This window comes from Chelonoidis abingdonii, chromosome 1, assembly GCF_003597395.2.
Source record: "Chelonoidis abingdonii isolate Lonesome George chromosome 1, CheloAbing_2.0, whole genome shotgun sequence".
NCBI lineage: Eukaryota > Metazoa > Chordata > Testudines > Testudinidae > Chelonoidis > Chelonoidis abingdonii.
In genome coordinates this window covers 98,222,372-98,247,016 of record NC_133769.1, presented here as the reverse complement: position 1 = coordinate 98,247,016, position 24,645 = coordinate 98,222,372, and the positions used below count along the sequence as shown (strand labels likewise).

The 24,645-nt window shown below is 43.4% G+C and overlaps 1 protein-coding gene across 1 annotated transcript in view; it reads right to left on the bottom strand.

The window, feature by feature from the left end:
- Nucleotides 1-17,155: 17,155 nt before the first annotated feature.
- ENTHD1 (ENTH domain containing 1) overlaps nucleotides 17,156-24,645 on the bottom strand; it is a 60,834-nt gene continuing 53,344 nt past the window's right edge. Inside the window, 2 exon segments of the mRNA XM_032788060.2 lie at nucleotides 17,156-17,794; nucleotides 20,605-21,068. Of these exon segments, the coding sequence (XP_032643951.1) occupies nucleotides 17,196-17,794; nucleotides 20,605-21,068 (1,063 nt within the window). The 3' untranslated portion in view covers nucleotides 17,156-17,195.

Here is a 24,645-nt window from a genome sequence, read left to right as displayed (position 1 = left end):
ATTTAGACTTGAAATTAGACGAAGGTTTCTAACCATTAGAGGAGTGAAGTTCTGGAACAGCCTTCCAAGGGAAGTAGTGGGGGCAAAAGACATATCTGACTTCGAGACTAAGCTTGATAAGTTTATGGAGGGGATGGTATGATGGGATAGCCTAATTTTTGGCAATTAATTTTTTCGGGGGAGGGATAGCTCAGTGGTGTGAGCATTGGCCTGCTAAACCCAGGGTTGTGAGTTCAATCCTTGAAGGGGCCATTTGGGGAACTGGGGTAAAAATCTGGGGATTGGTCCTGCTTTGAGCAGGGGGTTGGACCTGATGACCTCCTGAAGTCCCTTCCAACTCTATGATCTTTGGTTATTAGCAGTAAATATGCTCAGTGGCCTGGGATGGGATGGGATCTGAGTTACTACAGAGAATTCTTTCCTGAGTGCTGGCTGCTGAGTCTTGCCCACATGCTCAGGATTTAGCTGATTGCCATATTTGAGGTCAGGAAGGAATTTTCCTCCAGGGCAGATTGGCAAAGGCCCTGCAGGTTTTTGCCTTCCTCTGCAGCGTGGGGCATGGGTCACTTGCTGGAGGATTCTCTGCAGCCTGAGGTCTTCAAACCATGATTTGAGGACTTTAGTAACCCAGACGTAGGTTAGGAGTTTGTTACAGGAGTGGGTGGGTGAGATTCTGTGGCCTGCGTTGTGCAGGAGGTCAGACTAGATGATCATAATGGTCCCTTCTGACCTTAAATTCTGAGTCTACATGAGACTCTGATTCAAAGCCCATTGAAGTCTGTGGAAGTTTTTGCATTGTTTACAGTGAGCTTTGGATCAAGACCTGGGTTGGGGAATTCCACAAGCTATGCCCCCTCCTTTGCAAATTCTTCTAACTTCTGGGATGGTACTGGCTTGCCTTGACCTCTGGATGGAGCTGGGATTACAGGCATCTTTTGCCTGTGCAACCTCTTCAGCAAAACAGCAAGTTTAATTTTCTGGAAATTCCAGCAAACAGAAGAGAAATGGGTGTTACATCTTTCAGAAAGTCACTGTTTATTTGTGCTGGACTCACATCTTGTTTTACAGTCTTAGAATCCAATTGTGACCCCACTGAAGTCAGTGGGAATTTTGCCATTGCGTCTTATTGGAACAGAATCGGGCCTAGTACAATTACAGCAAACCCCTTCCTTCTCCCTGGAGTCTGTTTTCTTCATTTCAAGCACGTGCATCTTGTTTAAAAATAAAAGTCAAGGTAGAATCCTCTGTAGAATCTCAAAGCACTGCATCAGCGCTACGGTAATAATAATTTGATAAATAAACGAGTTAATTAACATTTCCCTTGTACTGTAACAGACTCGGTGACGTTTTTAATTGTCATTGGATTCTAGGGGTAGTGCAAAGACACATGCTCCCCATAGTATGGAAATATTCTGTTTGTTTTTTCTTAAATATTATTGACAGTCCTTACCCAGGTCCAGGCAAGTTTTGCTGATGCAATTAGCCCTAAACAGCACATTTTGAAATGAGAACTATTCCAATCAGAAATGGAGCAAATACCTCCCAACCTTCCTCTCCCAGAGCAGAATCTAGACCTGAATACATCCATTGGCTAAACTGGGGATAAACCAATTTGGGGGAGATGGGAAAAGAGGGCAATGGAGGGTGTTTTGAGATTCCCTCATGCCTCAAGAGTTCCATATTGCAACAGCACGTCTCCTAGGGAGCGTATTTTCACTTCCCAAATCCTGAGAACCAAGCGCAAAAGCTGCTAGACAGCAATGTGAAGCACTCCCTCCTTCTTGGGAGGGAGAGTTTGAGCATGTTTATGCTGGGGCTCTCCCATTCTCAACCTCCCATTCCAGTATAAGGGAGCACATGGACTGACCCTGAATTCCAAATGCTGAAAGAAGGGTGTCACTGCCTTAGAATTCACAGTATGCACTATTGTAGCCATGTTGGTCCCAGGATATTAGAGACAAAAATGGGTGAAGTAATATGTTTTATTGGACCAACTTCTGTTGATGAGAGAGACGAGCTTTCAAGTTACATGGCGCTCTTCTTCAGGTCTATGTCGCTTGAAAGCTTCTCTCTCACTAACAGAAGCTGGTTCAGTAAAAGAGAGTCCCTCACCCATCTGGTCTCTTAAATTCACAGCACAGTCCTGAAGGCCTGCAGCTCACAGGACAGTTAGAGTCCAGAGTTTGTTCTGGATGTCTCAGCATCATGCTGACTGTACTGATGGGCTGAGCTCTCCATTACCGTGGTGGCACATCATTATACGATGTCATCATGCATTGATGCTGCATTATAGCACAAAGATGGAAACACCACAGCAATTTGTCCTCCCACAAACAGATGGTAATCCTAGAAAAAGATTTTGATACAACAGGTGAACCAAGGAAGGTGATGGCATGGATCACTAGGGCAAAAGACTGGCTGAAAAGAATGTACAGGCTGTTTGTCCTGAACTTTTTCTGATAATGAATGACTAGATGCATTATCACTGGGGTAGCTCCATCTGTGGTACCAGTGAGGGTGCACTAGTGTAGACAAGTTACCGGTGCTTTTAATACCATGTCATCTTACCTTGCCCCCAGCAGATTGAGGGGATGTGATGGTAAAAATACGGACAACTTCTGGTGCCTTGTCTACATTAGAGCTCCCCCCTTCACTACCAGCAGTGGAGTCACCCTGGGGATAATACAATGGTGGGGAATTTTAAGGAAACAGCCAATGTGGACAAGGCCACAGTCAGTCTGAAGTTGTTGTGCTACCCTACCACATATACATGCAACCTGTACCACAATCTGACTTTTAGTACAGGATAGGGGGGGATTAAGTACATCTGTGTCTATACAGCATCAGTGGCAGCCAAGCAGGACTTCCACTTCTGCAGCAATCAAAATGGGTTCCTTTTAAACTGTGTAGGGAGTGGAGATGCTGATGAAATGGAGTCCCCACCCATGTGCTTGCAGTGGGCACATCTCTCCCCATCGCTGCTGTTGTCATGCCTAGGAGTGGGGTGGTAACCAAAGAAGGTTAATCTTTGGGTATCTGGGTAGATTGCAACACTGGTCTTCCCAGAGTGGGTGCCAGGAAACTGCACCCTTGGGATAAGGCTGACAACCCTGACAAAGCTAAGAGAGAATAAATGTGTTAGTGGGAGCATGGAGAATGAAACAAAGAGGCAAAGGTTGAGGACAAGTTCTTAAGTGCTTTGCTAGTGTGTGATATGGTTGTTCTTTAAAAGAGAGTTGCACTTAAAGGAGAAGGACAAGCTTGCGGGTAAAGCACAGGACTGGGAAGATCTGGACTCAGTTCCTAGCTCTGCTACAAACTCCCTGTGTGACCATGGGCAAGTCACTTCACTCCTGAATGCTTTAGTTGCCCATTGGTAACCTGGAGATAATACTTTCCTACCTCACAAAGGTGTTTGGGGATAGATCCACTGATGTCTGTGAGGGGCTCAGATACACAGAGTTGAAGAACCAGAGAATTACCAACAGAGAGGGATGTTAAGAAATTCCTTGGTGCGGTGCTCTCTAAGCTGCCGTGGTGAGAACTGCTGCTCTCCATTATTAAAGTGTGATCTGCATTTAAGGAGTGAATGTTTGTAGAGAGGCACACAGCCAATGGCAAGTAAACACCAAACATGGCCAAGGTTAGGAAGCCAGGGACATCACTTCAAGAGTCAACACACACCCCAGCGGTGTTTAAAAAACAGTGTTCTTGCCACATGGAAGTTTTGTGCGGCCATTTTCTCAGACTTTGGGCTCACTTTGAGGGCAGGGTTTATCATTACTATGTGTAGTGTGTATGTGTACTACCATAAATGTCCACAATACTTTACAGAGAAAATAAACAAAAGGGGCCAGATATTCAGTAGACTCCATTAGAGCTGTGCCGGTTCACATCAGCTGAAGATCTGGCCCCATTATTCCTGATCCAAGAGTTTCCAACAGAAGGTTTCTGAAAGGAATTGTGACCCCTGGGAATTCAGGTGAAATTAGGTTTTGTTCAAAGGCAGGGAAAAATATTAATTATTTGAACAGAGTGGCCTGGGTGGGAAAGGAGTGATGCAGCTGGTCACGTTTAGCATCCAAAAGTACTTCCATGTCCTCTGTGAAATGAGAACATTTGATTTTTCTGGGCTGTGGTTCAGTGAAATCTTCCTCTTGTCATATAATCGAAAATAAACCTTTGCTTCTTTTTAAAATTAAAATGGGTATTTCTGAGGTTCCTGCTTGTGGTCTCTGTACTGCAGAAATCAGATACCATCTGTGGCACTAGTGGAGTGCGTGCAGCCTGTTCTGTGCTGGGGATTTCAGCCAGCAGTGCCCAGCCCTCTGTGTAGATAGGAAAAATGGTTGTAAGCCTGAAGGAGTTATAAGGGAGGAAGGATGGTTCAGAGCTCAGGTGCTAGAGCCTGGGATTTGGGAGACATGTTTGAGATTTGGGAGACAGATTTGGGAGACATGTTTGGGATTTGGGAGACAGATTTCTTAATAATAATTATCATGGTCGTTACCATATTGCCTAAGGGCCAACCAAGAGTTGGGCCCCACTGTGCCCGGCACTGTACAAACACAGAGTAGTATATAATAAAGTTAGATCTACACAATGAGCTAGAGGTGTGATCCCCCTGCTTGTGTACACCTACTTGTTGGCTCTCATCAAGCAAGAGTGAGTATAAATAGCAGTGTAACTGTGGTAGCACAGGTAGCAGGAGCGGAGGCATAGCTTAGCTGTGCCAAGTAGGGACCCCCTGATTTCAGACAGATATGTACTTGAGACGGCTAAGCCATGCCTCTACTGCTGTTACCTGTGCTACCCTGCAGCTATGCTACTATTTACAATCATGCTTGTTCGATGAGAGCTAGCATGAGTATGTGCACTACTCCTGGGGGAATTATGCACCCCTACGCACATGCAGAATTCATGTTCCCTGCAGATTTTTTCCCCCCACAGAAAATAGATTCTGTTGGGAAGGTGCTGAAATTACACTTTTCATCCACCAGGGACTGCTGTGGCACCAGAAGAAAGGGCAGTCAACTCAGGGCCAGAGTAGTCAGCCATAGAGAGGGAGGGGGCAGTGACTTCCTTCCTCACAGTACCCTGCCCATGGAGCCTGGCATATTTGGGGTCAGGAAGGAATTTTCCTCCAGGGCAGATTGGCAGAGGCCCTGGAGGTTTTTCGTCTTCCTCTGCAGCATGGGGCACGGGTCACTTGCAGGAAGATTCTATGCCGCTTGAGGTCTTCAAACCACAATCTGAGGACTTCAGTAACTCAGACATAGGTTAGGGGTTTGTTATTGAAGTGGATGGGTGAGATTCTGTGGCCTGCATTGTGCAGGAGGTCAGACTAGATGATTATAATGGTCCCTTCTGACCTTAAAGTCTATGAGATGGACAGAGGAGGGCATGGGGCTGCTGGGGGTCACATAGACTGAGGTTCGGAAGGGCTAGTGGGGGAAACTGGCTGTGGCAGGGGCACAGGAGCTACTGGGGTGACAGCATTGAGCCAGAAGTGAATGGAAGGCGGGGTGTGGGGCCACATGGGGGCAGGGCAGTGCAGTGGCACAGGGGAGCAGGGGCAGATGTGCCTGACTGAATGGGAGAGGGTAGGGGTCAACCAGTGTCTGCATTGGAGAGGCTCCCCAACTCCCTAACAATCCCTCCCCTCCCCCCAAAAATGTTTCATACTTCTCCCACCGACATCCAACAATCCTTCAGGTTCACAGCCAGGCTCCTTCCCAGCAATTACTTCCCTCTCCCTCTGTTCCTCCATTACCCTGACTCCCTCAAGTCTTTCTATTGCTTCTGACAGGTGCGGGAAATACATTTCTGTATTGTAGTTTAAATGACTTATTTCTCAAAGTTCAGTATTAATATGCCTAGTAAGGAATCTATTTGTCAAAAAACATTTCCTGAATCTTTTATTGTCTATATTGTTACAGACATACTTGCCGACTAGTATTGTGAAGTAAATTACCAAAATAATTAAACCTGGCATGACTATATTGTGTTGTTTTGACAAATAAAAGATGCAAAATATTGTGTGCAAATTTTTAAAAAATGTTGGTGCAAAATTCCCCCAGGAGTAGTGTACGCAAGCAAGGGGATCACACCCCTAGCTCATAGTTTAGACATGGCCTAAAAAGGCAAGAGGACAGACAGTGTGGGCAAAGGAGTAGGACACACAAGCAGAGAAAAATGAAGGCTACTTACCCATCACCAGAGTTCTTCAAGATGGACTCTGCATAGTCACACTCTTGAGATGCTCTGACTGGTGCAGTCTGAATGTTACAATTCTAGCTAGCGGTCCCCATTGGATCACTCCTGCACCTTCCTTGCTCCTCCCCTCAGTGAACATCAAACATTCTAGAGCAAGGGTGTAGAAGGGGTATGGCACTCCTGACGCCTCAGTGTCTTCCTCTGCGACACCTATGTCTCTTGGTAAGTAGGAGTATAAGGTAGTGGGGAAAGAGTGGGCAGGAAGTGTGAATGTGCAGAGTTCATCTCTGAGAACTCTGGTTACAGGAAGTAACCTTCAATTCTTTTTCGAGTGTTGTCTGCATATTCCCACTCTTGGGATAGACTAACAAGTAGTAACTGTGGTTCAAGATAGTGGGACCATGGAGTCCTAAGTATACTGGGGCCTGGTCTACACTACGGGGGAGGGAGGGTGTTCATATAAGATACACAACTTCAGCTACGGGAATAGCATAGCTGAAGTCGACGTATCTTATTTCGACTTACCTCTCGCCCTCATGGCATGGGATCGACAGCCGCAGCTCCCCCCATTGACTCCGCTACCGCTGCTCACCCTGGTGGAGTTCCGGAGTCGACGGGAGTTCATTCGGGGATCGATATATTGCATCTAGACGAGATGCAATATATCGATCCCCAATAAATCGACTGCTACCTGCCAATCCAGCGAGTAGTCTGGACATACCCAAAGACAGTAAAACTGCTTTGCCAAATTTTGCAGCAGACCTAGATTCCAAGTCTATTGAGTAATGTTTAGGAAAAGCAGGGACTGAACTCCATGCTGCTGCACTGCATGTCTCTGTTAAAGAAATGTGTCTAGAAAATGTCATAGAGGCTGCCTTTGATAGAATATGTCCCTAACGGACAGGTAAACAAATCAGCTTGTAAGCTTCATTAATACATAACCTAACCCATCTTGAAAGAGTTTGCATGGAAACAGCCTTCTCTTTATTTTTCTTTTCAAACACGATAAACAAGCTTGGAGACTGTCTAGATTGTTTAGATGTTAGAAGGGCTTTACCTGTTTATTTAGACATCTAATGTATGTAGCTTAGCTTTCTCATCTTGACTGTGAGGCTTGGGGAAAAACACTGGTAAGATTAAATATTGGTTTATGTGAAAATATGAAACCATCTTTGGTTTAAAAAAAAGAACAACTTTGAATGTGTACAGAGAATTACCTTATGAAACAGTAAATGGGAGACCAGCCAGTAACACACACGATTCACTTATGTCTTGCTGAAGTGATAATTATTAAAAACACTGTCTTAATAGATAGATGGAACAAGATACAACCTGCCATTGGCTCAAAAGGAGGTTTCATTAATTGTGAAATCACTAAGTTCAAGTCCCAAGATGGCACAAGGTTTCTTAATTGGAGGATACAAATTATTACGACCTTTAAGAACCATTAATTATATCATGAGTAAAACTTATTCACGACCATGCTATTCTGATATGGCTGAAAGATTAACCTTAACTGTAGACAATGAAAGACTCACTCTCTTAAGATGCAACAGATATTCAGATATTCTAATATGCAACTAATAGGGGCTATGAAACGATCTGTCTCATACATGGAAACTTGCAATAAAATCCTTTTCCGTTTATAACCGTAACATTTTTGTGTGGATTCTTTCCTTGAATGTATCAGTACATTTTGCACCTCTAATGAACAAGGCTTTTTTGTTAGTCTCTAAGGTGCCACAAGTATTCCTGTTCTTTTTGTGGATACAGACTAACACGGCTGCTACTCGGAAACTTTTTTTTTTAACAATCCCAGAGCCTTATTCCCCATGCTGTTAAATGGAGAAAGTGAAGATCTGGGTGATAACTTTTTCCCTTGTTGTTGTGTCAACAAATACGGCACTACTAGTAGAGGTGTGATTAACCCTCTGGACAGGTGAATTAAGTCTGGATACCACTCTTGTCTCGCCCAGGATGGTGCTATTGAAGTTACATTGGCTCTGTCTTGTTTTGTTTTATCACTCTCTGAATGGGGAAAATGCGAGCATAAGGTCTTGACCTCAATCTATCAGAAATGCCCCTGACACTGAGTCTCTATCTTTGTCTGCCCTCAAGCAAACAGGTTCTCTTCCTTTGATAACACTTTTATTAAACAGTCATCTAGATAAGGATATACATAAGTCCACTGTTTTCTTAGATATGCTGCTACAACCAAGAGGCATTTTGTAAACACTCTTGGGACTGTGGATAAACCGAAAAGGAGGACCCTGTGCTGATAATGGTCCTTTCCTACATGAAACAGATATTTCTGATGACATGATCATATTGAAATGTGGAAATACGTTATAAATTCTTAGTTGCAAACCAAGTCTGAAGGAAAGGAAGGGATTATAGAAATTAGAAAGAATATGTGGAAACTAAACTTTTTTAATAAAAATGTTTAATTATCTGAGATCCAAAATGGGATGAAGGCTTCTGTTTTTTTTTCAGAATTTAGATAATAATGTGCATAAACCCCCCTCCCTTTGAGCTCATGAGATACTTCTTCTATTGCACCTGCTTGCAAAAGGAACTGAACTTCCTTTCTAAGTGAAGCTAATGAACTGGATCTTTGCTCAGTGAGAAAACAGTGGGAAGAGACAACTTGAACTGAATCAAATAACCACATGCAGTGATGTCTGGAATCCACCTGTCCAATGTTATTAATTTCTGTATATGTTGTATTAACTCCCACGCCCAAGATCTAGCTGTAAATCTGACATTCCTCATTTTTCCTAGCACTTTTTTCTGTCTGTGTGCTAAACAAACCATCTCCATCAAAAGGAAGATCTTCTATTCTCTGAGGGACAAGGATTACTTGGTATAAGCAAAAGATCCTCAGTACTTGGCATGGGTTTTCTCTAAAGGACATATAGAGCTTGCTTATCACCTTTTGTTATTACCTTTTGAAACTTGAGTGTAACTCAGGCCCTGTCTACACTGGCAAGTTTCTGCACAATAAAGCAGCTTTCTGTGCTGCGACTCCCGAGGTGAACACACTGCCAAGCCACATAGTGCACAGAAACTGCGCAGTTGTAGCGCTTTTGAAGGACATAAATCCATACCATGTAGAGGTTAGGCATAGGAGTTTATTACACACAGCGCTGGTGGAGTGTTATTTTATTTATTAGGCTTAGAGACACTGTCAATTAATTGATTACAATAGAATATATAGATTTTCCATGGGCAGGGGAAAATGATGGAGCAGGCAGTTTTACACCGCGGGATAGGTTTTGCAGCAAGACAAGATAAGCACATTAGCCAGTGGTTAAAAGGTTACATAATGTCTCCGCCCATGGTCTTAAGTTAGCAAGTTAACATTTAATTAATACTTTGCTGAAATGTTATTAGTATAAAATATATATATTGAATTTTGATTTGGGGTTCATAGGAATGAAGCAACTTTTTTGATTAACAGGTATATTTTTAGGGGTTGAAGCAAAGAAACAGTGAAAGTATATGGCAATAAAGATTGTCCCCTTTATGGCTTAAGGCAGGCATTGGTCCCTGAGAAGGGAGGTGGAAGCATGCCGTATTTTATACCGATGTGCTAACTTTTTATAAACTCAAGGTTGGATTTGTGGGAAGAACGTCTCCCTACAGAAGAGACTAACACAATAGGAACAGGGATTCTTTGTTTAATTTTCAGTTTTGAATAAGACACAATTATTTAGTTTTTAGCATTAACACCTGGCAATTTGCTGACCAGGCCTATTTTAGCAAAACAAGATTATTTGTTTACTTCAGCTTTTTCTTAGCTGATTACTATCTGCTCGGCCTCTGGTCCCTTGACCATACTCTGGACTTTGGGTCTGGAAAAAAGCTGGCACAACCCATATACCAGGTTATTATATAAAATACACATGGATTTTAACCCTTCAGCTTTTAAAAAAAACACCCCAATGAGAGGTGGGTTTAGTCAGGATGGGACTGGTTAAATGGGATGAAAAGGGAAGGGAAACAGGACGTGAAGGGGTCAGGGCAGGGGAGGAGGGGCAGTTGTCGAGTGAAGCTGAGGTAAAGAAACTAGGAGGGAATGGGATAGGGTGTGTTGAAGCAAACAGTCAATTAGCACAGGACAAAGTATGCTCAAAACTGTAGAAAGTTCTCTAACTGTCCAGAGGCCCTGCTTTTCTGGCTGCTTCTCCTGGCCCAGGGGTAGCTTTCTCATGTGACTTTTTGCTGAGTCATTTAGTTTCTGCGTGCCTCAGTTCCTTCTCTATAAAATGGGAATAATAATACTTATCCTCACAACAACTCTACCGCACAGGCATCACCTTTCCAATGTGCTGGGGGGTGCTCAATCCCCGGCTCTGCCCCAGGCCCCGCCCCCACTCCACCTCTTCCACCAAGGTCCCACCTCTTCTTGCCCCATGCTGCCCCCACCCCAGTGCACCATGGCCTCGCTCCTCCCCCACAGAGCCTCCTGCATGCCATATAACAGCTGATCGTGACTGGCAGGAGGCGCGGGGAGGGAGGGTGATGTGCTGATCTGCAGGCAGGAGGCAATGGCGGGAGGGAGAGGTGCTGATAGGGGCCTGCTGGTGGGTGCTCTGCGCCCATCATTTTTTTTCCATGTGGGTGCTCCAGCCCTGTAGCATCCACAGAGTCGGTGCCTATGCGCACAGGGGTGTTGTGAGGATATATGCAATAAAGATTAAGAGAAGCTCAAATACAGTGGTAAGGGGGGCCATGTATGCATCTAAAATAGATCTCTAGATAGGCAAGCTGTAATTTGCACTGATGCTGTTTAGCCATGCTTGCAAACAGGGTAAATGTTGCACTAGTGCAAATAGCAGGTTGGCTGATCTATCCTAGGGTTTGCACTGGTGCAGCTGGCCATCAGTGGCAATAAGTGGGGCACATTCCCAATGTAAACAAGGCCTGGGGACCCAGAAACGATGTGTGAGCAGTGGCTGTTTTAAGGTAAATCAGTGGCTCTGTGCTCCATGCCTAACTGCTTCCTTACCCAGCCATGTGTGCACAATGTGGTTAGCAAGGGAAACACAACCACTTAACTGAGGAGGGACTGAGGGGAAGAGAGCGGAAGACTGAAGAGGCTGGTAAGGAATGGGTTCTTGTGTTTTTCCAGATCATTTCAAAGGCCTTTTAGCAAATGGCTCTTAAGTGAATCAATTACAGGGATAGGGTTATTCATATACAAACATGTGAGTTTGCTTTCTCTTTTTTCAAGGTAGCGGCAGCTTTCCTCTGAAAAATGACCAATAAACCCCTATTTCTTAATCCCCAAACTTCAGTCAGAATGAAATTACGGCAAATCTCAATCGATTTAGTGATCAAAATTGAGCCTCTTTAAAAAAAACAAAAAAACACTTTTAAAATGTCTAGACAAAATCAGGCAGCATGTTTCTGCTATGCTCAGCCCCTCCACGCTCTCTGAGATATTCCTGGCATGCTGCTGTTTTACATAATATTGGTGCCATGAAGCATGGCTTCTTTAGGTGAAGAGGCAGAGATTAATGAGCCACATGGAAACACTAATTTGTCTGAGTTAGAGGAGATTAATTATGTTAATGGTCTAAACAAAGCTATTTTAGAGGCTAGAAGTGTTCATTCAGTGTCACCCTTAAAAATGGTTGGACTTGTATTTAAACTCTCTGAAAATAAGTGATGTATTTTATTTACAAAATGTGAGCTCTCTTCCTTTTTTCTCTGTGCATCAGTACATATAGGAGTTGTGTATGTGTATGGGAGGATAACAGAGCCCTCATTATTTAACAATATTTTACATCTCTCTACCACCTCTTGTCCCAAGGGTTCTCAAACTTGGGGTTGTTACCCCTCAAGGGGTCGCAGAGTGGTTGTATGGGGGTTGCGAGCTGTCAGCTCTGTGGGGCTGACAGCCCCGAGCCCCCATTAAATTAAATCCCCACCCCCAGCCCACCCACCCCCACACACTCTCAGAGGTTTGCTGTGTGAAAGGGGTCACCAGTACAAAAAGTTTGAAAACCACTATCCTAGCCTCAAGGATCCCCAGATGCTTCTGAAACAAGGCATTTCAGTCACCACTGAAGTCCAGCCAGTTCTTGATTGAACTACAGCAGCTGTTTAACTTTCAAAGAGTCGGCTAGTCTTTCAGAAATGTTCCAGAAATGTTGTACATTGTTGCCAGCAGTATCAAAAGTCGCCTCTGATTCTGAGTGCCTCAACTTTTAGTTGAGATACTTGGAGCCTGATTTTCAGAAGTGCTGAGCACCTCTGACTGAAGTCAGTGGGAGTGGTGGCTGTGCAGTACCTCTGAAAATCAGGCCCTGGGTGTGACAAACTGGGTGCACAAAATCTGTGGCCACATTTGAAAATGTGCCTGCTAATGACAGCTCAGTTGGGGAAGCCCGTAAAGGGGGTAGGCTAGGAAGAAAGAAGAATCTATGGCTAGGAGAGCGAGGAGCTGAAGAATCAGTATTCTTGGGTGGGGCAATGCTCACCCATGCTTCACCTCACCCAGATTGGGAAAAGTCCCTCCTCCCCTGGCCTGCCTTCCTACTGTTCTCCTCCTTCCCAGGTTCCAGCCCCTGCCTCCCTTGTGGAAGGCTGGATGGCAGACTGAGAGGAGCATCAGTTGCCAGGAGTAGAACACAGCTGGCATGGTGCCCAGAGTGACTCTATGATGAAGAGACTACTGCCTCAGGAGATAAGGTGGGCAGGGAGTGCAATGTTCCTCTGCATTTGGGGGAGTCCCTTTCTTTTGCCTGCTGTGGCAAGTGAGTGATACAGAGAAGTGAAAGAAGACACTTTCTGCTCTTGGGAGGAAAAAACAGGAAGGGAGCTGAGAGTGGGGTGGTGGAGAGAGGGAGGAGAGACTAGGGTAACCAGACAGCAAATGTGAAAAATCAGGACAGGATGGAGGGTAATAGGAGCCTATATAAGAAAAAGACCCAAAAATCGGGACATCTGGTCACCCTAGGAGAGACTGCTCCTACCCCGTCTCTGGAATCCTAAGGATAGGTGTAAGAACGTGATGGTGATGTAAAAGCTCTTGAAGCATGGCTGTAACATGCACCTCCCATCACTAGATAATTCTGTACAGTAGCTTTTTTTTGCGGGGGGGTGGGGCACAGAATTAGTGAACTTCAAACATGGAGGTTTGAGATTATTACACCATAGTTAAAGTTGCGACTAGCTTGTGTTTTAAAACTATTTTGTCTCTCCTGTAATTATAAATCTGTTCCAGAGAGTATGAGAAACAAGAGTTTGGGGCTGAGAGGAGCTGCAGCATTTAGGAATTTAAGACAAACAGATGGAAGATGCCAAGAAAAGTACTTTAAAAGGTGGGAACTGGAATACAGGCTGTGTTGTGTCCTGGTTTGACTCCAGGAAATTTAGGTTCTCCTGAGACTCATGTGGAAATGGCAGGAACGTGGATCTGCTAGGAAAGTTTATTGCAACATTCGAAGGTGAAATCATTTTATCTTTCTGACTTTAAATTTTTTTTATCATTTTCAGCTCTTCAAATTTCGGAAAGTTCAGCTGGAAAGAGCAGCTGTGCTTGTTCGCATTCGCTTTGATTCATAAAAGATACAGATGTGCTGCCAAAAAATCCTAAACTGAAGAGAAATTGGGTTACAGGAGTAAAGATCAACACTACTCAGAAACACTACTCTGTAGTGTAAGACAAGAAGTGAAGAGCTGTGTGCCCAAATGAAAGCTGAGGGCATGCATTTGCCGAAGTTGGAATCTGGCCAAGACATTTGAGCCAACACCACTGATTTAATACAGTATATAGGGTTGGAGGTAGAAGACTTGAAGCGGGTTGCGTTTCTCAGTCCCTGTTCATTCTTCAGCTTCATATTTCATAGGTGGTCTTATCTCCACATCCCCTGCCCTTTTGGTGGTTCTCCCTTACACATGGATTTATTTTATACAAAGCTTTGGTTTTTGAGAGGATGGGGCCACATCTTCAGTAAAGAAATCTCTCATAATCTTCTAGGAATACGAGAGAGAGAGAGAATCAAATAGCTTATTTTAGCAGCATCCATGGCAGAAATATTCTGACCACCTCCCCTGAGAGGGGAGGGCAGTGTGCCCACAGCAGCTTTTAATGTATTCATCAACACCAGACAGGTTCTGATTAACCACAGTTGTGTCTTCCAGTGGAGCGTAATGATTAGGTCCATCCATCCTTTCTGTCGCTGCATGCTCCCTTCCAAACAAATCTCATCAGTCAGTTATTCTCCATTAGACCTTTATCAGACAGCATTTAAACTGCCACTTGAAATCAGCCACATTGAGTCTATTATTGGCATTTCCACTTCTGTTTCCAGTTCTGAGTTTTTCAAACTGATGAACCTCTGTTATCATTGTATATATTCTCCTCCTGTGACCTCAGAACCTTCAGCCAGTTCTCTTGTAGTTGCACGTCTCAGTGTTAACCTCTTGTTCTCTCTTCTCTCCTTGCTCTCTCTGGCTTTCAAGAGGTGACTCGGTGATGTGCAAGCAGGAAGGTGAGTGAGATGTAGAGGCTATTCAGCCCAAGCAGAAGTGCCTAGAGGCATGACTCAGCCAGAATACCTCTTGGAGTAAAAGTCAGCAGGCACTGCAATACCCGTTTAAAGGGTGAAGCATGCGCTCTCCCGCGGTGCTTGCCTCTGCTTCACAGGCTACAATAGAAGGTTCACAATGCTGGCCGTGCCTCCCTGTGATGCCACGCACCACTCTCTGAGGGAGGTCACCCATTTAATGAAAAACCTTGGATAATGTCAAAAAATATTGTGGCAAATTATGTTTGATGTTAAGCGAGTATGACTGTCCGAGTATTTACGCCCTAAAGTAATATAAGAGCAGTCTATCTGACAGACCACTTGCAGCCTTCTGTCCTGTCAACTGACCATTGGAATTGATCATCCCACTATAGAGTTTTGAAAGGATAGGAGGCGTGGCCTTCTCTGTCAAGGTCCTGTGTCTCTGGAATGCTTTCCTCCTAGGCAATGATGACCTTACATTTCAACATAGCATCTTTTGTCCTAAAAGATCTCAAAGCGCTTTACAAATTGAAAGCAACACACAAACTACACGTAGGGCATGCTTAATCCGTACCTGAAATGCGATCGTCTTCAGGATGAAAACAACTAACTGCAGTAACACAAAGCAATATTACACAACAGGTTAGGACAAGAAGTGAAGAGTACCTTTTCCAAGTGAAACTATGTGGGGAGTTTTTAGGTAGGCAACACATAATGGAATTTTGGTCAGGACACTATAACCTTTACTGGCCTTTATATTTATAAGGAATGCCAAGCATTCAGGTCTTCTCTCTGTCTTTGTCTCATCTGAAAGATTGCACTTACAGTAGTATGGGGCTTCCACATACCTTGTTAAGCCACTGGTTCAATATTAACTCATAGAGAAGATTGCCACATCCATCTTACCACCATCACTTTCTGCAGCATCTAAGTATTTCTGAGAGGTCTCTGATCCAAGCATTGAACTAAGTGGGATTGATCTAGATGAGCTGACTGAATCATATCTGTGACATCCTTTCAGTAAGGGACTTGATTCCCTCCTCCACTGCCCCCATAGGTACAGTGTTTGCAAGTTGAACTGGCCTGTGGCTGCAGTTGCACCATTGGACACGTTCAATTCCAGCAATGGGCAGGTGCTGGTACCATCCTCATTTGGGGATCCTGATGAAGAGTAGAAGTTTTAAACTCCAGCTAGGACTCCAGAGAAGCCATATCACAAGTGGCTCCCTAGGAGATGCACTGAATCAGCACATCTGGCTCCATACCCTTCTGAAAGAATTGGGTTTGAGGGCATCTTGAGCTCCTCAGGCAGATTTTTCTGCCTTTGGGTATGTGCAACCAGAGTTCCACTGACAAGAATGGATTGGGCCTGAAGATTTGGGTTTTTTGATTTGCTGTGGCTGAGGGCTTGTTCTGACGGTTGGGCTAGTGAAATTTCTTTGTCAGTTGCGGAATTCATTGAGAATCCATGTAGTGTTTGCTAGCCACTCCTCAGGCCTCTCTTTATACTTAGACTGGACCTGTTGCATGTGGCAGGGTCCAGGGCCAACCAGCCAATCCACCTGTTTAGGTTTTGGTCTGGAACCAGGAAAAACCATTCTTGAGAGAGGGAGAGAGGCTAACTTGGATCCCTCCTTATGAAGTAAAATAGAAAGGGGGTGAGTTTGTCATCCTCCATTAGGAAGACACAGGGTGTGGAAGGAGCCAGCGGATCATTGTCTTGGAAGGAAGAGGGGCCTAGTGCTTTTAATATACAAGGTTTTAGTCTTTACCTAGTCAGCAGTGAGAGTAACAAACTGTAGAGCTTACAGACAGCTTGAAAAAGTAGTGAGTCATGTGGCAGCTATAAGTCAGTTTTTGGATGATTTGGGGTAATTATTAGGATTGCTCTTCATTTCTCTTTTCTGGTTCATTTAGTGGTGCATTTTGTCATTTCAGTTTTTTGTTTCTTTAAACAATTAACTTACACCTATTTTTGGCACTAAGTCTTACACCTCTGGTAAGCTATTTCCTGTGGCTCCCTCTGGGATTCCCTAGTACCGCATCTGTGGTACTTCCAAGCATGCACATGCTGCCTTTTTCCCCACTAAGACTTATATTATACAGTTTGCAAGGGCGGCAGGGGTGTTCAGACATGCAGGGACACCCTATAAATGAACTGCATGATACATATTATTTTATTTGCTGACAAATAACTGCTCTGGCAGATTTGCATGCACAAAACCTTTGTCCTGTGCCATGTGAGGATTTTGTAAAATGCAAGGTGTGTGTAGTCTAAATGTTAACAAAACTCAAAGGATAAAGATGTAAATTATTTATTTATTGACCATGACAAGAACAGCCCTATGCATTTCTATCTGTAGTTATTTCAACACTGTAAAAGAGGTCTGATGACTTATATGAAGTGTATTGTTGGGACGAGATACCACAAAGCTACACTGAAAATTGTGAAAATTACTACTGACATGGGGCATCCTTAGCAGTTTGGGAAGATGCCGAGAACTTGCTCATATGTTGAATGTCACCCACCAGACTTGCCATCTGGCTGCCAATGGTTTGCAGCTCCTGGGCCACTTTACCTATGTCCCCTCGCAGTCCCAGAACTGCATTTTTTATCTCCTCCAAAGTGCCCAGGGCTTTCTGTGTTGTGCCCACATTACGTGACCCTTCAGCAGAAGGCATATTGGGGCTAGCCATGGGATCTACATTCTGCACAGGAAATGCCCCCCAGCTCCCACCAGAAATGCGGAGAGTTCTGCTCTCAAAACTGTTCACTTTTCCAGCACAACGTCTTGAATTATCTGGGAGGAGATTCAGGATGCTGGTGTTTTCACTCTCCTCTTCCTCAGATCTTTGGCAAGAAAAAGGATGTGTAATCCTGTCCTTGAGACAATTAAAGAAAACAGAAGAGGAGAGCTTGTGAGGTGAAGACAAGCCTGAAGGTCCACAGGAAGGGATAAGGTTAGGATGAACTATGTTCTCTGGAACAACTGAGTCTGGGGATGAAATGGAAAAGGTGGAAAAAGAGGACGTTGTTGCCATGGAGCTGGTTGAACCTAAAACATATGTAAAAGAGAAACAAAAATGAACACTATACAATCTTTGCATAAAATTAATAGTAGCAGTAGTAAATTATTTATACTAAGGTAATGTCTGAAGGCCTGATTGGGCCCTGGGTCCCATTGTGCTGGGTGTTGCGCGCACACACACAAAAGTGTTAACCTCTGCCCTAAAATGCACAAAGAGTAGAGCTGGGAGGAAAATGAGGTGGTATTATGTAACATTCAGTCCACATGCTGTACTTGACACAAGACCCAAACAGCCTTAACACTGGACTGATTCACAAGCCAAAAAGGACCTAATAAAACACCCAGCATGGTGCTAAATTGTAACAGACCATTGTTCAGGTTTATAGGTAGAACACCCACTTATTTCAAAATTCATGAGACAATTCCTGATCTTCATACATGACCTGAGAGCACAGAGCTTATAGGATAGCTAGAGAATATAGGAATGACATTTGTAGGCCCCACAGCCTTACAAAGACACTACACTGAGGATTAAATCCTCAGATGGGCCAGAGCAGCACCCACCACACCTTGGGACAGGGGGAAGGTAGCTTTATGCCAATTTTGCAGTCTTCCTCCCTTTCCTAGGAGACTTGTTTGGCCCCTGAACTGCTCTAAGTCAGACCAGTTTGTAATGGTCCCAGAGTTCATTACACTACCTGAGGATCACTACAGTGCAGCACTCTCCCTCTTTTAACGGCTGGGAAGGAGACAGTTATGAAATTCTAGCCTTATTCCCCCATGCTGGAGGAATCCTTAGCTGTCCTTTTAGAAGAGTTTTGTCTTCATTGCATTGCCAAAGTGCCAAAAAGGAGCTTTATTACAGGCCATGACCTAGCACTCAGTCTTAACACTGTGACATTTTACTGATGCTCGACATCATTGCATCACTATGCACTGATTCCACCTCCTATGTGAAAAAGCAAATAGGATGCAATTATTTTGTCCTGCAGGATAAAAATAAAAAAGATGGAGTGACACAAATAACTATAGGCTCTGAAAGGAGCAGTTTAACAGATTTTTTGCCTCAAGGCTACTGATAATATTTTGATTATATCGACACACTACTATTTAAAATATAAACACATATGTAATTTAGCAGTACGAGTACCTGTCTTTCAAATCTCCATGTACAATGTACAGGGGTCTTGGCTGTCTGACTTTCACCAAACAGATCACACTATTTATTTTTTATTTTTTTTAATTCTTTTTCTGAGATGGAGAGATTCTCCACTTGATTGCTGCTTCCATGAGTAACTGGCTTCCTCTTCTATTCTGAAAATACTTAGTATCTCCTTGGTGGCATCAATTTTGTTTCATTTGGAAGTAGTGACACTTTACTGGAGTAAAGTTTCTTTTTTTAGAGGTTCCACCCTCTAAGGTGGTCACTATCACCTTAGGATGCAATCCACCTTGTTTTCCACACTCTCCAAAACAATTATATGCACAAAATGCTAAAATGAATCTGGCTCAGTGATCTAGACTGAGTATGATATGTTGTCAGGCAGAGATGGATTCCTGAGAGGTGAGAACAATAAGCTGACTCACCAGAGTGACTTGGAGGTGAAGAGGGGAATAATGTTTGGTGCAACTGACATAAAAACATTACCAAATGATTGTATTTTTGTTTGCATTTTCAAGACCCAAGAATGTTTCTTTGCATACGACAACATTCTATAAACCTAAATGGGAAAGTCTCAGAAATTCCCATTTTAAACTTAAAAAATAGCTGCTCTCAAAAGCAATTGACTCTATCAACAAGTGAGAACCTTCAGAACACTGCACTGACTCTCATGGAGGCAACTATTCATTCTCTAGTCCTGTCTCCTCCTTCAGAGGTTTCTTCTGACATCCAGTAACTCTCACAGGTATAAACACAAGATTACTAACTCCTGACAGTTTCTGTTTAGAGAGAATTTCTCATGTGAGAGGAAAACAAAGGGGTTTCATTTGTTTGCATGTCACAAGTATAAAGCTGTCTGATACAAAAGTCACAGGACTAGCGAGGTCTGGGGACTAGGATTGGGATAAGGAACCTTTCACTTCTAAACCACTAGTTTCTGATATCCTGCAGATCATTAATTACTATCTGGTAGCTTTTCAGTGGCTTAGGTGAAGTGAGTTTGTGGTTTCTGTCCAGGCCTTAGTAAGGGAGCGAGCTGATACTACTGGACCCTCTTGTTGGCAGTCTCAGCAGAGAAGCTAAGCAGTGAATAGGCCATGGAGACTGAATTACCTTATGGTCAGGGTTGAACAGCGGAGGTGAGACTGAGATAAAAGCTTGTTCTGACATTAACTATGCTGAAGCTGTTCTGTGAGTAACGGGAGAATTTCAGTCCCCAGCGCTGATAATCCAGCACCTTGCAACTGCGCTAAATTCGCTTAAATGATGTACAAACATCTTACAGTATTTTCAAGGGCTCTTAAATAAAGATACTTATTACTGCTTTCATTCTGTAAGATTTTGCTTTGGCTTGTCGTATCTAATATTGAATATGAAAATGTAAAGGAAAGATGTTACTTAACCTCCATTTAAGTAGCTCTGAACATTTAGTATTGTGTTCACTCTAGTGACAGCAAGGATTCACAAGGAGGCACAAGACAAGGCACAGATAACTTTTTTTCTTAACACCTTTTAAATTCTGAAGAGCTAACTTCCTTTGCTGAGTGCTGTCACTATTGCATGCATGTTTTGCAAGAACTACAAAGAGGATGTGGGCTGGGAGAGGCGGTAACAAAGAAATTAGAATGCAAATTAGACACTTGTCTACTGTTAGACATGGAATGCACAAACTCACCTGGCCTTGGAGAAAGATGGAGATTTGTGTTAAATGTCTGCAGACTACTAGGTGTGGAGGAATTGAAGTTCAGCATGGTGGTTGTATTAGGTCCAGGGAATTGTTTAGAAGAAGCTGGAGTTGGTTTCAGAATCTCACTGTTTGCCACACTATTCCTTAAAGGATCAAAGATGCTGAAGGTAGGGGAGAGGTAAAGAGTCTCCACAGAAGCTACACTGCTAGACGGAAGAAAGTCTGACTCTGGGACATGTTGACTGGTTGTGGCAGGCTTTTCTGGAACTGATGACTGACGACCAAGCAAAATTTCTGCAATTTTGGGCGTGTTTGCTGACTGTGTCCTTGAAGGAGGCATAAGAGTGATTGCTGAAGCAGGATTTGTGACTGTGCTGTATGTTCTCCTGCCTGTGCCCCATTTTTGTGAGGTAGATAGGCTGCTCTGTGAAGGGAAGGATATGATACCTGTCAGGCAAAAAGTGAGAATAATGTCACAGAAAAGGAGTTGCATCTTGAATGGGAAGAGTAATAATATTAATAAATACAGTGACTAGCTCTAAAATAGCATTTTTCATCAGTGGATCCCAAAGTGCTTTACAAAGGAGGTAGATTATCCTCATTTTACAGATGGGAAAACTGAGGTACAGAGAGGGAAAATGACTTACCCAAGGTTACCCAGTAGGCCAGAGCTGGGACTAGAACCCATATCTTCTCAGTCCCAGTTTGGTGCACTAGCTGCTAGGCTGGGCTGCCCAAGTTAGTTAGAATTGCAGTAACAAGAATGCTTAGCACTTTCCAGCCACAGATTTCAAAACATTTTACAAAGGTGTACAATACAGCATCTTCATTTTTACAGAGGAGTTAATGAGACCCAGAGAGGTTAAGTGATTCTCCTGAGCTTACACAGTGAGTCAGCAGTAGAGCTGGAATGATCTACTGTCCATGAAGCAGTTTGTAATTCATAGAAAAGTGCACTAATGTACAATTCTAATTATTACATCTCGTTACAAATTACCATAAATCGTTAAACCTAAGTGTCTTATGTATAATTAGAAAATTAACAATCAAACCATAAGATGTAATCTTGACAATCTGATGAAAGTTAACATGGCAGTTTGATTCAGCAGTGGTATGCATGAGACAGGCAGACATTCCTGAAATCCTTATAAGGTAAGTTCTATGAATTTAAAAAATGGTTAATAACTATTAATCCAGCTAAAAACATAGAACTTTTTGCAACAGTTTTTGAAAGTCCCTGCTTTGCTCTGCTTTCAAAATGGGATCTGCATTCCAGTGTCTTAAGGCAAACTCTGGAGCTCTTGACTCCCGTAAGGCCTCCCCCAGATACCTGCAGAGGTGATGGTGGGGAGGCTTAAGCAGGTTCCCTCCTTAGAGGCGCAGAGCTGACAACAGCACAGCATTACCTCCAGAGCAGCCTTCAGAAATCTAATGGCCTAGAGAAATTATCAGAACTCATCTGGACTTCTATTTTTCTGCAGGGTGGCGATGAGTGTGGGGAATTGGGGTGGAGGTTGCCTGCATGCGCGCGCGCACACAATATTATCTTTCTATAGAGAGAGAACCTGCTTTGTGGATTGGAGATCAGTTGTTTGGTGGAAAGGGACCGAGTGGTATTTTATTAAATTCATAAAGAACAATGGTTATGTTGTAGAGGTAAAGCTAAAATCATAGAATTAGGCAAGGGCAATTGTACATTGTTCTGGGTTTTTTAATAAAGTATATAAAAGGCTTTTTAAAAAATGCAAAAGGCAAGTATCCCTACCTTTCCTATCGCAGTCCCTCCACTACCAGCCTTAGTCTCCTTACCCATACATGCTCCTCTTCATCCTTCCTTCCTTTCTTCTCTCCATATCACTTTCTCTCTGTCCCCTCAGTGTCACTTTTCCTCCTCCTTGCTCCTATTAACTCCTCTTTTGCCACTTCACCCTAACTTTGAATAAACTTCAAAACATCCACGTTACTAAAATGTGCCAGTCATCACCTGAATCATCTACTTGGACCCCAACCTCCACTCTTCCTTTGGTTTTGTGCCTTTTAAGGCCCAATCCTGCGAAGGTGACGTATGTAATTAAACTCAGACCAGAATTAATCTTGAAAATCTCAATTTCCTTATACAGGTATCATAGACTCACAAAACTGTTTGAATGTAAGAAAAGAGTGGAGGGTAAGAGGGGGATTAGTCCTTGCTTTTCATAAAGTGGTGGGACAAGTTCTCCAACATACAGTCCCTGCCCTTATTACTCTTACTATCACTGTTTAGGACCTTGTCCCAATGCAATTTAAGGACTGTTCTCTCTGAGCATTCGCCAGAAGGAGCTTGGGAAAGATTGCTTCAGATGGTCTTGAGATGCTCCCAGTCGTTTGAATATGGTTCTGCCCAGGGTGCTGGAACAATTTGTATAGTGGGGGTGCTGAGAGCCATTGAACCAAACTGTAAATCCTGGATATGATGGAAACCACTTCAAGCCAGGTGGTGCAGCAGCACCCCCGGCACCCCAAGTGCCAGCACCTATGGTTCTGGGCCTCACGCAATTCCCATGTGCTACTGCCCCTCTAAGATATAAAGCTCTGTCCTACAGTACTAGTGCCTTCCCGATTGCTCTCTTGATATCTCCACTTTCTTGTTACTGGCACACAGTGCTTTATTCTTCATATACCACCATGTGGTTTTGTTAGACAGAGCTAGACTCCCAGAGGCTATTGCTGTGAGCAATTTCCATGTTAGCCCGATAGGCGTGCATTACAGGTTTCAAAGCAGAGAGTCAGCAGGTGTGACAGGAGATTTTTAAAAAGTTGAAATGTAGCTCACGGTTTAAGAATGTGTGAATGAAAGTTCCTCTGTGAGTAATTATAGTGCTCAAAGGAAAGAGAGCTCAGAGATAATAGAAAGACCAGTACACTAATAGCCTGCAGTATTAAACTGTTGATACAGTGAGGAGATTGGAATCAGTGAATGTATTGATTCAATGGTAGATACAGTATCTTTGTTAAAAGACAGACTGTATGTTCTTGTTAAATGTTACATTTAAGAGATGGGTCTTTAATTGCTGGGGCAGGAGAAGGGGGGGAGGGATGTTTGTGTGTGCCCGTATGTGCGTAGGTAAGGAATAATGAAATAATATATTTCTAATAATGGAAAGATCTGAAATCTCTATACCTTATATTTTTGAGAAAAATATAAACCAGTTAGAAGTTTAAATTAAAGTGCCTTTTCTGTACAGACTAGGGACCAAGTGGCTAGGCAGCAGTTCTGCTGAAAAGTACCTAGGGGTTACAGTGGACGAGAAGCTAGATATGAGTCAACAGTGTGCCTTTGTTGCCAAGAAGGCTAACAGCATTTTTGGCTGTACAATTAGGAGCATTGCCAGCAGATCAAGGGACGTGATCATTCCCCTCTATTTGGCATTGGTGAGGCATCATCTGGAGTACTGTGTCCAGTTTTGGGCTCCACACTGCAAGAAGGATGTGGAATAATTGGAAGGAGTCCAACAGAGGGCAACAAAAATTATTAGGGGGCTGGAGCACATGACTTATGAGGAGAGGCTGAGGGAACTGGGTTTATTTAGTCTGCAGAAGAGAAGAATGAGGGGGGATTTGACAGCTGCTTTCAACTATCTGAAAGGGGGTTCCAAAGAGGAAGGATCTAGGCTGTTCAGAGTAATGGTCTCAAGTTGCAGTGGGGGAGGTTTAGGTTAGATATTAGGAAAAACTTTTTCATTAGGAGGGTGGTGAAGCACTGGAATGGGTTACCTAGAGAGGTGGTGGAATCTCCATCCTTAGAGGTTTTTGAGGCCTAACTTGACAAAGCCCTTGCTGGGATGATTTAGTTGGTGTTGGTCCTGCTTTGAGCAGGGGGTTGGATTAGATGACCTCGTGAGGTCCCTTCCAACCCTGATATTCTGTGATTCTCTGAATACTATATCCTTTGTAGAAAACACATTTGAAAGTCATTTAATAATACATGCACTCCAGTTTTTTCACAGTGAAACAGTGTAAAGCTGAGAGTAGTGGCAAGGAGCCATCTGA